A 13,964-nucleotide genomic window follows, 5' to 3' on the forward strand; every position below is an offset into this window, starting at 1 on the left:
CCGGCAGACATCCAGTGGGCTGTGTGTGTTTGTGTGCGTGGTGGGGGGCGTCACGCCCTAATCCAGCCCGCCGCTTGCCTGTCTCTCCTCCCCTACCAGCCAGCAGCCGCCCATCCTCAGAGAGAAAAATGTGAGTGTGAGCACATTACGCACCATTAGGGACACACTACGGTTTTAATGTGGCCTAATTAGTGCCGCTAACCGAACAAATATTATTATATTGAATAATGATAATATGATGAAAATATTAATGCTTTTGAACTTTGCACGTGGGAGCCGTTCTCTCAGTTCTCCTGGGACACCCCAAGCACGCTCAGACCCACCAGCAGATGCGGTCGGGCGCACCTCCAGGAAGGCGAGCCCACAGCTCAAGACATACGTGTGTCATCGCAGGCACAGTAACAACACCCTGGGCCATGCCACAAGTCCCCCACCCACACATCGCCCACCACGCAAAAGAGCTTCTTCCAATGGCATTATCTTTTTTTCTGTAAGAGTCGGTAAAAAGCAAACCAGACAGGAGTCCGCTAGGGTCTCTCTTTACTGCGCTTCTACTCGGCACCCCAAGAATGTTGCACTGGGCGCTCCGAGTGTGTTTGGTTTCAACAGAGGCTGCCAGGCAGGTGGAGTTGCGGAAGAAGGACCCACTCAATTAGCATTTAAATTCACAGTCCCTTCTTATTGCCAAATGTTTCTCCCCCGGGAATTTGGTGAAAAGCAGGAATTTAACAATTAGGAAATGCGGAAGGCTCCTCAAAATAGGGATTCGAAATCTTAATTCTCTTACCGATTTTGAAGGGCCAGGGGGGTGGGGAAGCGCGCGTGGGCTGGGTGGGAGGCACGTCTTGGCTGGCGTGCGTCCTCGTCCCCGACGCCCAGCACACCACCTCACTCTTCCCTTCTTGCACCCCCATCCCCTTCTCATGGAGCCTCGGGAGACAGAGCCACAGGAGGCTGGCAGTCCTGTTCTTGCTGCCTGAAGGCAGGTCCAGCTCTTTCCTGGTTGCTGAGCGGCACCAGGGCCAGGGCCTAAGCAGGGTTTTCAGAATGAGGCGTTGGGTGTGTTCCAGGAAATAGGGATGCAGGATCCAGGCCCTAGAGCGCCCCCTCTCGGGCTGAACTGCCTCCTACCCCTGCTGGGGGCCCACAGGTCACATCCCCCCGCTTTGCGGGAGCTCTTTCTAGGAGGAAACGTCGGTGTTAGCTGCTGCTGAATGAGTTGTTCTTCGACGCAACTACTTACTCCCCGGGCGGTGTGTCTGGACCAGAAGTCGCTGCTTAGGCACTTGTCCAGTGGCGTATTCTGTAGACCTGGGAGAGACTGAGAAAGCTGACCGAGGCTGCGCCCAACCTCCGCGCCCCAAGGCCTCTCACGGTATCTGGCAACGCGGCCCCGCCTGCACCAAAGGCAGAAAACGGGGCGGGGAGCTTTCAATTTGTTCCAGTGATGGCTGTAACTTAATAAGGCGATTGATTAGCACTCAAAGTGCCGTTTTAATTAGCCGCTTGTTAATTAACATCGCAAATGAATTTCTCTTTCTCTGATTGGCATCTTTGCTCAGCGCTCTGAGGTTTTGGTTTCTCTTCTGCCTTGGCCCCTACATTCCCTCTTACTTAGCCTCAGGAGTTGATAGGCTTCAGAGTTCTGTTTATGTATGACATGGCTGTGTCACACAGGGGCCCTTTAATTTCTCCAGGAGCCGGCCTTCAAAGGACAATGGTTCAACTTAGGAGGGGTGAAACAAAATCCTTCCCCATGTCCCCCTCGGCTCTTCCTTCAATTGCCTTCACCTTGTCACCTTCCCAATCTCCACACCTGAATTGGAGGAGCCCTCTTTCTGGGCCTGCTAAGGTCACCAAGCCGTCCATGATTTGAAAATCTAGAAAGAAGAAAGGAAGCAAGAGTGCGGGTGGGGAAAAGAGGATACAGTCCTTGAGGGGACTGGATCACCTCTTGGGATCAAATCTAAGACTGTGTAACCGGCTGTATATGCTGCTGCCCAGGCCTGTAAACATGTGCAGTTAGTTCCTTTTCCCTCCAAAGTGTCAAAGAGTATTTTGTCTCTTCCTGCTGGACCCAGAAGAGACCCCCTAGAGCCAACATATGTCTACAGATTGCAGCCCAGCCCTACAGTCAGGAGATTAAAATTTTGGACAATTCATGGACATTTTTGCACCATTATTACCCTCAGCTACCATAGAAATCCCTCTACATCCCACTGCTTGAGATGCAGTCATGACTGAACACACACTTCATTTCCTTTAGAAAGCTTTACTGTTCCCCCAACTTGTCCCAGTGTAAGACTCCCCACCCTCTTTCTCACTCCCACTGTAGGAGGTTCTAATTTGTATCATTGTATTTATGACAGTTTTCCAGCACAAGTTCTTGTCAAACCTGAGGTGAGTTGGTGTCCCAGTCTCAAGCACCTGGCATAGAATGAACATTCAATAATGTTTATCGATTGAGTGAATGAACAAAATGAATGAGGGAAGGAAGAAGTGAAAACAAATATAGCTACTGGGTGTTGCTTATGCTAGAGATCATTGCCACTTTTGTGTATAGTATTTAGCAAATGCTGCTTTACATTTTGTAAAGAGCTTTTACATAGAATGTCTTATTTGGTCATTACACTCAACCTGTTCTAATCAAGAACTAGTCTCCTCTTTAGTGGAGGAGGAATTTGGTAATTAAAAGGTTAAGTGCCTTGCCCACGAACACATAAAGTGGTAAAATGAGATGAAAACTTTCTTCTCCAGCGTTCTGTCCTCTACATTTCTGCTTACCTTCCTGTGGTTTGCCTCTGTACAACACACATCTAACTCCCAAGGAGAGTCAACTTCACTAGGTTCCTTCCAAACTGCTCATCTTTAAAATTTGGTGAAGCTTATAGCTCTTGCAAATTGTATTATGATATCAGAACTATCTCTCAAAACTTTCATTCCCCTAGAACAATTAGTAATTACACAGGTTATCATTTTAACTTCTTCCTGTTAACATACTTTTCAGTTACCTTATTTTTTTCTTTCATTTTATCTTTCTCCATCTGCTCCCAACTCCACTCTCCCAGTTTCAGTCTATTTAAGGGACTCAGTTATGTTCTTTTCATATCTTTCTCTCTCTGTTTTCTTTTTGGTCAGCAGAACTGCCAGGATATTTCTCTTTAATGTATTATTTTTTCTAAGCAAATATATATCAAATTCTTAAGTAGTTGAAAAGATATTGATAAATTGAAAAAACAAAAAAGAAAGGAAACTTCCGACGTTTCTGTAGCTTTGAAATGGCGAGAGGTCAGACAATCGTCAGGGAGCCAGCCTTAGAAGGTGGAGAGCTCATTTGTGTATCTTGCATCTTTTATAGAAAGAAACAATAGCAGCTCCCTCGGTTCGGAGCTCTTGGCGCCGCCCAGTGGAGGGAAGCGTCTTTGCACCTCATTCCCCTTACTTGGCATTGTCATCATGTGGACCCTTAGAAACGTTCAAAATTAAATATGATAGGAAGAAACACCAGCTCCACGTTCATCGTAATGTGTGAGTGAATTTCTTCAAAGTTAAGTTTCATTTTTAAAAAACTGAATGCTCTAGTTTAAACACAATCTCAAATACTGAATCTAGATGGTGAAAGTGGATCGTAGAGAGTTTATCTAGGAACAAAATTTGTTAAATATTGAAGTGTTTGAATCATTCTCTGAGATGGGAAAGGAGCATCTTTGATGCTGATCGGCAGTGATGTGTTCTTCAGAGCCGGGAAGGAAAAGTTTGTTCTCTGTTACCCACAGTTGGCAATAACTGCTTTCTAGGCCAAATTCCAAAATCTTCCAAAAATTACACAAGTTTCTTTTTTTCTCTTCCCCTTCTCCTTCTTCTAAGGAAATGAGGGCCTGAAAGTGAATGAGTTTAATATTTAAACTCATGTCAGTTTAGAGACTCTATTTATTCGTATTTTAAATCCAGTGGGAAAATCTAAGATTAAATCCAGTTAAAGCATTTTCTTTCGTTTAGAAATATGATATATCTGCACCCTATTGTGTTTCTGAGTTGTGATTTTTAAAAATGAAAAGTGAATTATGTTTGCCAGAAAATGCATGACTTCTTGGATGTATACATTATATACTTTCAGAAAAAAAATGCGAGAGAGGAATGTGTCTGGAGAAAAAAGAACTGAGAAAAGTTAAACAAAACTCCAGCTCTGAAAAAAAATTTTTCATTAAGTTTGCAATTTGGTCTTCAAGTCCATTTTGTGAATCTTCAGGCCACTACTAACATAGCAGCCTTGATAAAAGTCAAGGTCGTGTTTTCCCCTTACCATTATTGCTCCTGGAAGCTGATCTAACACCCACCCAGATAACTCTTCTATGATATTAACCTTTTCTTAAGAAAATATGATCTGAGACATTCACAAAGTGGGGCCTACTGGGTTCCCTTTTGCTTTGCTTTAGAGTTGTCACAAAACACGCTCTCCCCTGCCCCCAACACTTCCACTTTTCTCTCTCCTTTTCTTTATAGATTTCATTTTTTTTGTAGGGTCATATCTCCATCGTCTCCCCTGCCAATGCTGTGAATTATTCCAAGCAAAAAGACCCTGTCGAACCGCCCAACACAAGCTGTGCGATCAGCCTTTTGAGCTCTTGAGTCATTTTAGGCGTCGGAACAAAACAAAAACAGGCTTAAATGAATTATTTATCAAGGTCGAGAATAATTGATTTGTGCAGTGCCGTCAGTTCTGGATTTTAAATTTGTTTTCTCCCCCTCCCTACTTCCCACCCTGAATATGCAGCGAGGGGAGTTCGAGTTGGAACCCCCCAGGGCTAGGAGAAAACGCACCATATTCGGGAAGTTGGTGGATGATGATGTTGGAATGGGAAGAACCCTAATCGATATTTGAAGAGGGTAGAGTAGGTAGGGTCCGCCTGCAGTCTCGGGCAGCCCTAGAGCCCTTCCTGTCCTCCCCACAGCGGTCAACTGTGACAGAGGCGCAGGATATTTAGGCTGCGAAGCTGTGCAGCGCCGGGCCCTGCGGCCTCGGATAAGCCACCTCCACAAGTCTACCGTCTGTGGTTCGGTAACCGCGGCCGAAGGCCGAGGCCGAGGCCGAGCCCGCGAGCTCTCCGGAGGGTCTCCCGGGCCAGCACTCAGTTCCCGCGCCAAAGGCATTTGATCCAACCCCGCTCCAGCCTACAGTGGCCCGACCCCACCCGGCAGGGCCCAGTCACCCGTTCCCGAGGGCCTCCCCGCACCCCTCTGGCCACTGTCGGCCCCTTGCCGGGATGGAGCACGTCCGGAGTCCCCGCCTCGGCTCACCAACCCCGTCTTCTCCGCCAAACTCCCTTCGCCTTCCGAGAAGAGCGAGAGCTGCCCGGATTGTGCATCTCCTTGCCTCCGTTCCTTCAATCCCCGCTGTTCTCTCGGAACAGCCCTAGGAAAAATGCCACTGAGACGATGAGAAACAGCTCAACCCACCCTCCAAGTAGTGCTGTTTTTTTTTTTTCTTTTCTTTTCTGGGTCAAACACACCGATTTCCCCAGGAAAACGCAGGCAGGATGAGTCGCCCAGCTACCCGCTTCCGGACCCATGGCTCACACAGAAGCAGTTCCGACCGAAAGGCAAGAGCTTGTCCCAGGAGGTCATTTGCCTCCCTGACACCCCTCCCTTCGTCCTCAACAGATAAAAGCTGTGGCCCAGAAAGTGACCTCCAGAACTGCAACTAAACTCCAGATTTCGGCCCAGCCTTTGGAGACATTAAAGGCCACTCGAACATCATTCCAGACCTAGCCACGGAAGCGATGCCCGCCTCGCAGATTCATAGGGTTCTTAAAATGGTAATTTGGAGTAAAATGTAACTCAAAGAACTTTGAATCATTCATTAGCACCTTATAATTACTCTGCTAATTAGGTTGACACGGCACTTAATCAGGAGTAATACGCCGTCTTGTCACTGGCACTTCCCATTACTCTGACATTCAACAAGAGACAGGTTGGAGACGTCCTAGAGAAAATAATGCAAGTTGATACACTCCAACGAGGCGTTACAGTCATGCTCCGGGTCCCAAGTGGATCCGCAGTGACTGTTTCCTTTCCAAATGAGCGCTCGCCGAAAGGGGCCGGGGGACAGAGGTGGACGGACAGGGGCGCGGGCTGCAGACCAGCCGCTATGGGTCCTGAGCCCCGCGCCCGCCCGACACTGCAGTGAACCGTGGCTGCCCTCGCCACCAGAGAACGCCTCGGGCATTAGCTCCCCCGTTCGGGAGAAAGCGTCTGGCCAGGCATTTTTTCCAGCTGGAGACCAGGCTGGCTCCCCAGCTTGGAGCCTCAGGCCTCGTCCTCCCCGAGAGTGCCTGGTGGACGCGGACCCGGCTGTGTCCCTCTCAGGGATCCGCCGCCCGCCGGGCCGAGCCCGAGCGCCTGGGTTCGTCGGGCGAGAAATCAGAGCCCAGAGCCGACCCGCCCGCTTATGCAAGGCTCCGGCGCCTGAAGTGACACACTTTTCTGTGGATTCCTTCAGGGATCTCCTTCCTCCGCTCTTAATGTCTTCGGACTATTCCCGCGCGCGTTTGGGGAGGCTGCGAGGGCCGCCGCGCTGGAGCCTAAAGGTAAGTCCCTTCCCGTCCTCTTCTCTCTCTCTTCTGACTTAAGAAAACGGGCAAATCCTTGCTACTTTTTTTTTTTCTTTCTCCCCTTTGGTTCCCTTTCTCTGGTCTCCCTCTGATCTCTTCCCCCCTCTCCCTTTGCCTCGCACTCGTGATTGTGGACACCGGGACCACTGGACTCGGAGCTCGGCTCAGGGCTGCGGGCTCAGGGATGTGCGGGTTCTCAAAAGAGCAGCGGAGTCCGAGCCGAGTCCGCTGACGGGCTCGCGAGCGCTGCGCCTATTGGCTCCCGGCACGTCGGCGTCCCTCGCTCGCGAGGGCGCGGCCAATAGGGGCGCGGGGCCGGACGCGCGGCCTCTGTGGCGGGGGCGCGGGCCCGGCGCGGCGCGACGCGGGGAGCGGCGGTAGTGGCCGTGACGTCACGGGAGGGGGTCGGCGCCGCCCGCGAGCAGCCGGATTACAAGCGAACGCGCCCGGCAGCGGCCGGAGTCGCCCGGCATCGCGTCTCCGCCGCTTCCTCCTTCTGTGCCTGCTCCTTCTCGTCGTCCTCCTCTTCCTCCTCCTCCTCGGGTTGCCGCAGCCGCTGCGGCAGTGTCTGCCCCGCAACTTTCCAAGAAAGTTCAGAAACTCGGCTACGGGGCTGCCGAGTGGCGCGCGGCTGCCACCTCGGGAGCCGCGGGGGAGTTCCGAGGGCGCGCGGCCGCCCGGGCTTCGCGGTCGCTGCACCTGCCGCGTCCGCCGCCGCCACCGCTGCCGCCCGGTGCCAGGCTGTGGGCAGACCCCGGCAGCGGCGGCGGCGGCGGCTTTGGCGTAGCTTCCCGCCGCCTGCGCCTTCGCCTGGGTCCTCCGCGCCGCCACCGCCGCTCCACGTGCGCAGTCGTTCCTGGAGCGCAAGTTCCGAGCTTTCCCAGAAATTTTTTTAACTCCCCCCGCCCCCCGCATCTTTTTTCTTTCCACCCCTACTTTTTGCATAAGAGAAAAAAAGTTGTGTCGAAAGTATCCACAGATTGCCACTTCCCAATTACCCTTCCTTCTCTCCCCGCCCCACTTTTTTTTTTTTTTTAAGCGGCGGCAACATTGTTTGGTGTTTATTTTGTTTTACGATCGATAGCTTTCTTCGCTGGTTCGGGGCGGCTGCTGAACGGCGGAGTGGCGTGGACCTCATGTAGCAATGACAATGGAAGGGGCCAGCGGGTCGAGTTTTGGAATAGACACGATTTTGTCCAGTGCCAGTTCAGGCAGCCCAGGCATGATGAATGGAGATTTCCGCCCGCTCGGTGAGGCCAGGACCGCGGATTTTAGGAGTCAGGCCACCCCATCTCCCTGTTCGGAGATTGATACCGTAGGGACGGCGCCTTCTTCTCCTATCTCAGTCACCATGGAGCCCCCGGAGCCGCATCTGGTAGCAGACGCGACCCAGCATCATCACCACCTCCACCACAGCCAGCAGCCGCCGCCGCCGGCCGCGGCCCCGACGCAAAGTTTGCAGCCTTCGCCCCAACAGCAGCAGCCGCTGCCGCCACAGCAGCCGCCGCCGCCGCCCGCCCAGCAGCTGGGCTCGGCCGCCTCGGCCCCCAGGACTTCCACGTCTTCTTTTTTAATTAAGGACATCTTGGGCGACAGCAAACCTCTGGCGGCATGTGCACCCTACAGCACCAGCGTATCCTCTCCCCACCACACCCCGAAGCAGGAGAGCAACGCAGTGCACGAGAGCTTCAGGCCAAAGCTCGAGCAGGAGGACAGCAAAACCAAACTCGACAAGCGGGAGGATTCCCAGAGCGACATCAAATGCCACGGTGAGTCCCGCCACCCGGCGCTCTCGGCCGTCTAGCTTGTCCTCCTGGTTCCCAATCTCCCCTTCAGCCTTCAGCAGATCTCTGCTGGGGAGCGATTCCAGGAGCTTCTCGGGCGACTGGGCGACGGTCAAAAGACTGCAAGCTGAAGGGAGGCCTGGGCGTGCGATGTGGGGACTCTTCGAAGTTCTGTTTATTGTTCTACCCCACAACCTTCACGGCCATCCAGCTCCTTCCTTTGTTTTATTTAATTTTAATCTACTGGGGGTTGAGGGGCGGCGGAGGGCATCCGACAGGAAATACTTTTCGTTGATAAAAGGGATGGACTTGGGGTTTTTCTAGCCTAGACTTTGGGAATGGGAATGGGGGGAGGTGGGAGAGAGAAACCACTTAGCTAGCGTGGGTGTGATCACAACCTGGTGTTTATTCTTTAGTACAAGTGATTTCACCCCCCCCACTTTATTTTCTTAACATCATCACAGGAATTATCGGTTTTAATGGAGGAAAAATTTCTGAGTTCATGAACAGAGCAACTTTAAAAAAATTAGATTGTGGTTAGTATAGGGAAGCCCGTAAAAATTTGTAATCAGTTTCTTAAAAGCACCCTTCTTACCCTGTGGCCTCAACTGAGTATCTGTATCCTACAAAGATTTTTGGCCCCTTACAAGTACTTAGGAGGTAGTATTTATAAAAATAAAATCTTATGAAATTGGATTAATCTCTTTTTTGTTAAAAAAAAATAAGATGACAATGGAAATTGTCCTTCAACTCCCTTTTCCCATTTTCTCCTCAGACAATTTCATAAGTAAATGTGGTAGTCTTTGCATGGCAAAAGTTTTAACATACCAGAGCTTTTTCTTCCTTTACAGACACATTGTTTATTATTATTGATCCTTGTTTTTCTGGTAAAGAAATGTACTGACTGGAAGGTAGGATGTTGGCTCCTCATTTTACTATTATAGCATTAGCATAATAGTGTCCAAAACAGATGTACAGTCTGGTCTGGCGATTTTTTGTGCACCAACCTCCCCAGTGGGTCAATTAGAGAGATTATTGTTCTTCCTGCAGGGAAGATCAAGGAGCACTGCACAAACGGGTACAAACAGGGAGGGATTGACATATCGATTTCCCAGCATTTCAGTAAAAAACCAAAGTTGACAAATAGAATCCGGAAATCTCCATGCTGTCACCTGGATGGGCTCAGTGATTTTGAGCTCAACTCGGTGTCTGGGTGACATATTCTTTGTGAAGCTTTAAAAGACCTGATGCAGGTGGCTTCAGAAAGCCTGATTCCAACATTTCCCAAGTGCATCTGAAAAAGTAAAACAAACACCTATAACTTTCAGAAAAGAGAAAAAAGTAAAATGAAAAAGATGCTGCCTCCTCAAAAAAAAAAAAAAAAAGAAAAGAAAAGAGTAGAGGGACCCTTTGAAAAATCACCACATCAGTGAAACAAAGTCATACTGAAAACAATAAACAAAAGGGACAGCATCTCTCTCAGTCAAGGAAACAATAACAAAATAACCCTTTTCAAAAGTTTTATTTAAAAAAAATTTTACTTTTTAACTTTCAACCATGTGAAGATCAGACACCCTTTTAGACCCCCCTTTAGAACCTCTAAACAAGGTCCCATACTCTCCAGTCTGGAAACAATCCTCTTCCTCCACACTCAGGCTAAGGCGTGAGTGTGTGTGTGTGTGTTCTAGGGGTGGCAGAGTGCAGTCCCCCGAAGCCAGTAGTTGGCTTGGGAATGTGGAAGTGTATGCCAGGAGGACACTCAGTCCTTCCCCATTCCAGGCTAACTTACCACCGTGGCTGGGTTTCTATGGTAGGGACAAAGGAGGAAGGAGACCGGGAGATTACGAGTAGCCGTGAGAGTCCCCCTGTGAGAGCCAAGAAGCCTCGAAAAGCAAGGACAGCTTTTTCCGACCACCAGCTCAATCAACTGGAGCGTAGCTTTGAGCGGCAGAAGTACCTGAGCGTGCAGGATCGCATGGACCTGGCTGCAGCGCTCAACCTCACTGACACCCAAGTAAAGACCTGGTACCAGAACCGCAGGTAAGGGAGGCAGTTTGGGGGAGCAAAGGTGTCTGGCCATTTAAGTCATGATCATTATACCAATCTTCTTCCCTCCTGGCCTCCAGAGACTCTAAGGACTGAGAGTGACCCTGGAGTGGGCACTTGGGTGCTTTAAGGATGGGGCAGGGATGAGCCACACCCCCAAGGTGAGAGAGACCAAAGGGCAGCTGGAATTTGGACAATTTTGCACTTCTATGTGCTTTAACAGGTGCTACTTTTCCTCTGAAACCCGAGCCGCTGGAATTCCCCCCACTTCATCCCCAAATCAATGAAGCCACACCTTCTCAAATTGAGACATCTGTGCAGCTGACACTTAGGTCCAGAGAGCCTGCGCGGTGCACCCCTTGGGCCCACCCCAGGCTGGTTCCAAAGGTTTGTAGCCAACAGCACGGCCCGGCCCAGCTATTGCTATCTCCACAGAGCTGTCCCACCAGCCTCGGCGTAAATGTCCTTGCTTTGGCCTGTGAGGCGGCTGGGAGAAGCAGGATCCAAGCCTTGGTCAGTGTAGCTGCAGAGACTAGGAGAGCCCAGCTGGGTTAGAGTAGGTTTGGCAGCAGCAGGCTGGAGAATCGGCAGCTGGCTAAGCATCCGGACAGGGAGAAGGAAGGAGTGTGGGTCTGTCCCCTGTACTGGCTGCCTCTGCTGTCTCAACATGGAGCTAGAGTGCTGCAGAGCCTGCCTGGCACTGCTCCTTCTCTAGAAGGGAAATTAAGAAAGCAAAAGTGACTGCCAGTGCTCTCAGGGCCACGAAGTGTAGAGTGGAACCTGGGCAATCTGAGGCAGAGGTTTTGCTGTGTTTTCAAGCCTGGCACTCATCTCCTTGTCTCGATTTTCTCTACCCCTCCTTTTCTCCCGTTTGTGTTCTAATCGTCCATAAGTGTGGTTGGAAATGCCCATCCAGTTGTCATCTTTACCATAATTTTCTGTCTCATTACATACGGTTTCAGCCACCCTAATTCTGTCGGAAAACATTAGTGTCATTTGTAGCCAATTTAAAATGGGCGACATGTTTATTAATTTGGCTGGAGCTGCCGGGTATGGATGGCCCACCAGCCCTGCGTTCCTTCATAAGGTATTTGAGCAAACACCTGCTCTCTTCTTCCTAGCAGGGTGTGCAGCGGGGGAGGGAGGAGACTGAGAAAAGCTGATCACAGGTTTTAATTGTTACTTTATCTCTGAGGAGGAAATACCTTGAAATGCATTCCCCCCCCCTCAGAATGGCCAAGAGGTAGTTTGCCCTTGGGAGAACCCTCCCTCAAATGAATTCCATTTTGAGACCTTGTTGCCATCCTCCCCTTAAGCCCCCTGCCCACTGTAAGGTCCTGTCAGGCTTATGAGAGAAATATGTCTCCCAGCCCTGGGGACTGAGAGGGGCTGGGGTCCCGGGCTTAGGAGTCTCTGCATCCCTTTGTTTACGGTTTCTTCTCTCACAGCCTGGCGGGGAAGGAAGAGGGGCTGAGAGCAGACTCTTTGGGATTGTTGGGAGTGGGGGGATGTGGAAGGGGAACTAAGGAAGGAGGAAAGTGACTGCTTGTGGAAGTCTCCTTTGGCCCTAAGGAAAGTTTCCAGAAGTAGCCAAACTACAAGGGGGGCAACAGCAGAGCAGAGGTTTAGGAAAAGGAAGCAAGGCCTGTAGGATTTCATTTGTGAGGGTCTCAGCCACTGAAGGTGTAATTTACAAAACTGGCTTTGGGTTTGGGTCTTTCTGGGAGCAAGGCTGGGGCAGGAGATGTGGTGCATTGCCAGTTTGAAGAGGTCTCTGAGTCTTCCTGCCACCCAGGGAGAATGAAGGAGGAGGCAGGAAGGGGCCAGAGAAGGGGCCGGGTCTTGGTGCCTGGACCATGCCCACAGCTGCTGGGTGCCTGCACACCCGCTTTCTTTCAGGACCAAGTGGAAGCGGCAGACAGCGGTGGGCCTGGAGTTGCTGGCCGAGGCAGGGAACTACTCGGCGCTGCAGAGGATGTTTCCATCGCCTTATTTCTATCACCCAAGCCTGCTGGGCAGCATGGACAGCACTACGGCGGCGGCGGCTGCCGCTGCCATGTACAGCAGCATGTACCGGACTCCTCCAGCACCCCATCCCCAGCTGCAGCGGCCCCTGGTGCCCCGCGTGCTCATCCACGGCCTAGGGCCTGGGGGACAGCCAGCCCTTAATCCATTGTCCAGCCCCATCCCGGGCACCCCACACCCCCGGTGAAAACATTGCAGCGAAGGCGCTGCAATCCCTTCCCCATATCCCTGCCCAACCCGGACTGCTGCCCGTCCTCTCCCTGCTCCAGGCCACAAGGCCTCCCTTGCAGCCAACTCTGGAAGGCAGAGGAGTAAGAGAGGAAGATGCTTACCAGTGGGCAGGGGACCCCCAAAGAGGAGCCAGCCCTCTGCTCTCCATCTCCCCACCCCTAGAAACAGGGCTGGAAAGCTCCCCCACAGCAGTGTGACTGGTGAAAATGCTGACCCCACACAGAGTGCAACCAGTAAGTGAAAACATCAACAAAAACAAAACCTCAAATTCTTTTTCAAAAATGACTTTAGGGACAAGCAGGAGGGAGGGAGGGGGGAGGGCTAAGGAGGGAAGAAAGAAGGGCACGGAGCGGAAACCGCACAGGCAGAGTGAACTATATATGGACAGCCAGCCTCAAGTGCTGAGGCAAAGGGCGTTGCCGAGGACATTCCGTCTGCCCCAGAGAAAAGAGGAGGGTAACTGAGAACTTTGCACTGATTTCTCATGACCTTTTTTCTTTTGGAAAAGTGGCATGCTCCATAATATGAAAAAAATGTACATTTGAAAGACTGAGTGATAAGTGATATATCATATTTATTATATGTTGTCCAAAAAGAGTCACTTATATACGTTAGTAAAAACATGATTTTTCTTTTCATGTCTTTTCGATTCAGTAAAATAAATGCTTAGACAAAAATATAGATTTTTTTGTGATTGAAAATTACAAAAATAAAGTTTATCTTTTTTTAACAAGTGATGAAATCCAAGGGAGCTGATTTTACTAAAGCAGAATGTACTATGATGAAGTGCTGACTTGGTTTAGAACAACAAATTTCTTCTGAAATATTAGGAATTTACAAAATCCGTAAAGAGGTTGGGTTGGCTTGTATAAAAGCAGCTCCATTTTTCGTGCTGGCCTCTTCCGAACCATTATTTGATATGTATGAGTTCCTTTCTTTTTAAGTGGATGGTTTCAAAGCAACCCAGGAGGCTGTGGGAGAAAATCTGTACTTGCAGGCTGCGGGTGCTGGCTAAGTCGGCGGCCAACTTTGCTGCCGTCCTGACCTGCATAGAGGCCCCAGCTTCACCGGTGTGGTGATCCCTCTGTCCTCCCCTCCTCCTTCTTCTAGGGGTCTTCCTGGGGCAGCGAGGGTCCGAAGCGCTGGGCAGCGATGACAACGCCGGCAGGGGCTGGGCGGCAGGCGGACGCTCCTCGAGCCTCGCAGCTGTTCTGCTGCCCGCGGCTGGGCGCCCGCGCGGTCGGACAGCCTGTGAGCGAGAGGCTGT

At 50.8% G+C, this 13,964-nt stretch overlaps 1 protein-coding gene across 1 annotated transcript; it reads left to right on the top strand.

Annotated features, from left to right (window-relative positions):
• Positions 1-6,016: 6,016 nt before the first annotated feature.
• Positions 6,017-13,430, top strand: BARHL2 (BarH like homeobox 2). The gene is made up of 4 exons (XM_003808404.6): positions 6,017-6,587; positions 7,696-8,380; positions 10,210-10,435; positions 12,341-13,430. The coding sequence occupies exons 2-4, from the start codon at positions 7,756-7,758 to the stop codon at positions 12,651-12,653; spliced, it is 1,164 nt and encodes a 387-aa protein (XP_003808452.3). The 5' UTR covers positions 6,017-6,587; positions 7,696-7,755; the 3' UTR covers positions 12,654-13,430.
• Positions 13,431-13,964: the final 534 nt, after the last annotated feature.

This window comes from Pan paniscus, chromosome 1, assembly GCF_029289425.2.
Source record: "Pan paniscus chromosome 1, NHGRI_mPanPan1-v2.0_pri, whole genome shotgun sequence".
In the NCBI taxonomy this organism is placed as follows: Eukaryota; Metazoa; Chordata; class Mammalia; order Primates; family Hominidae; genus Pan; species Pan paniscus.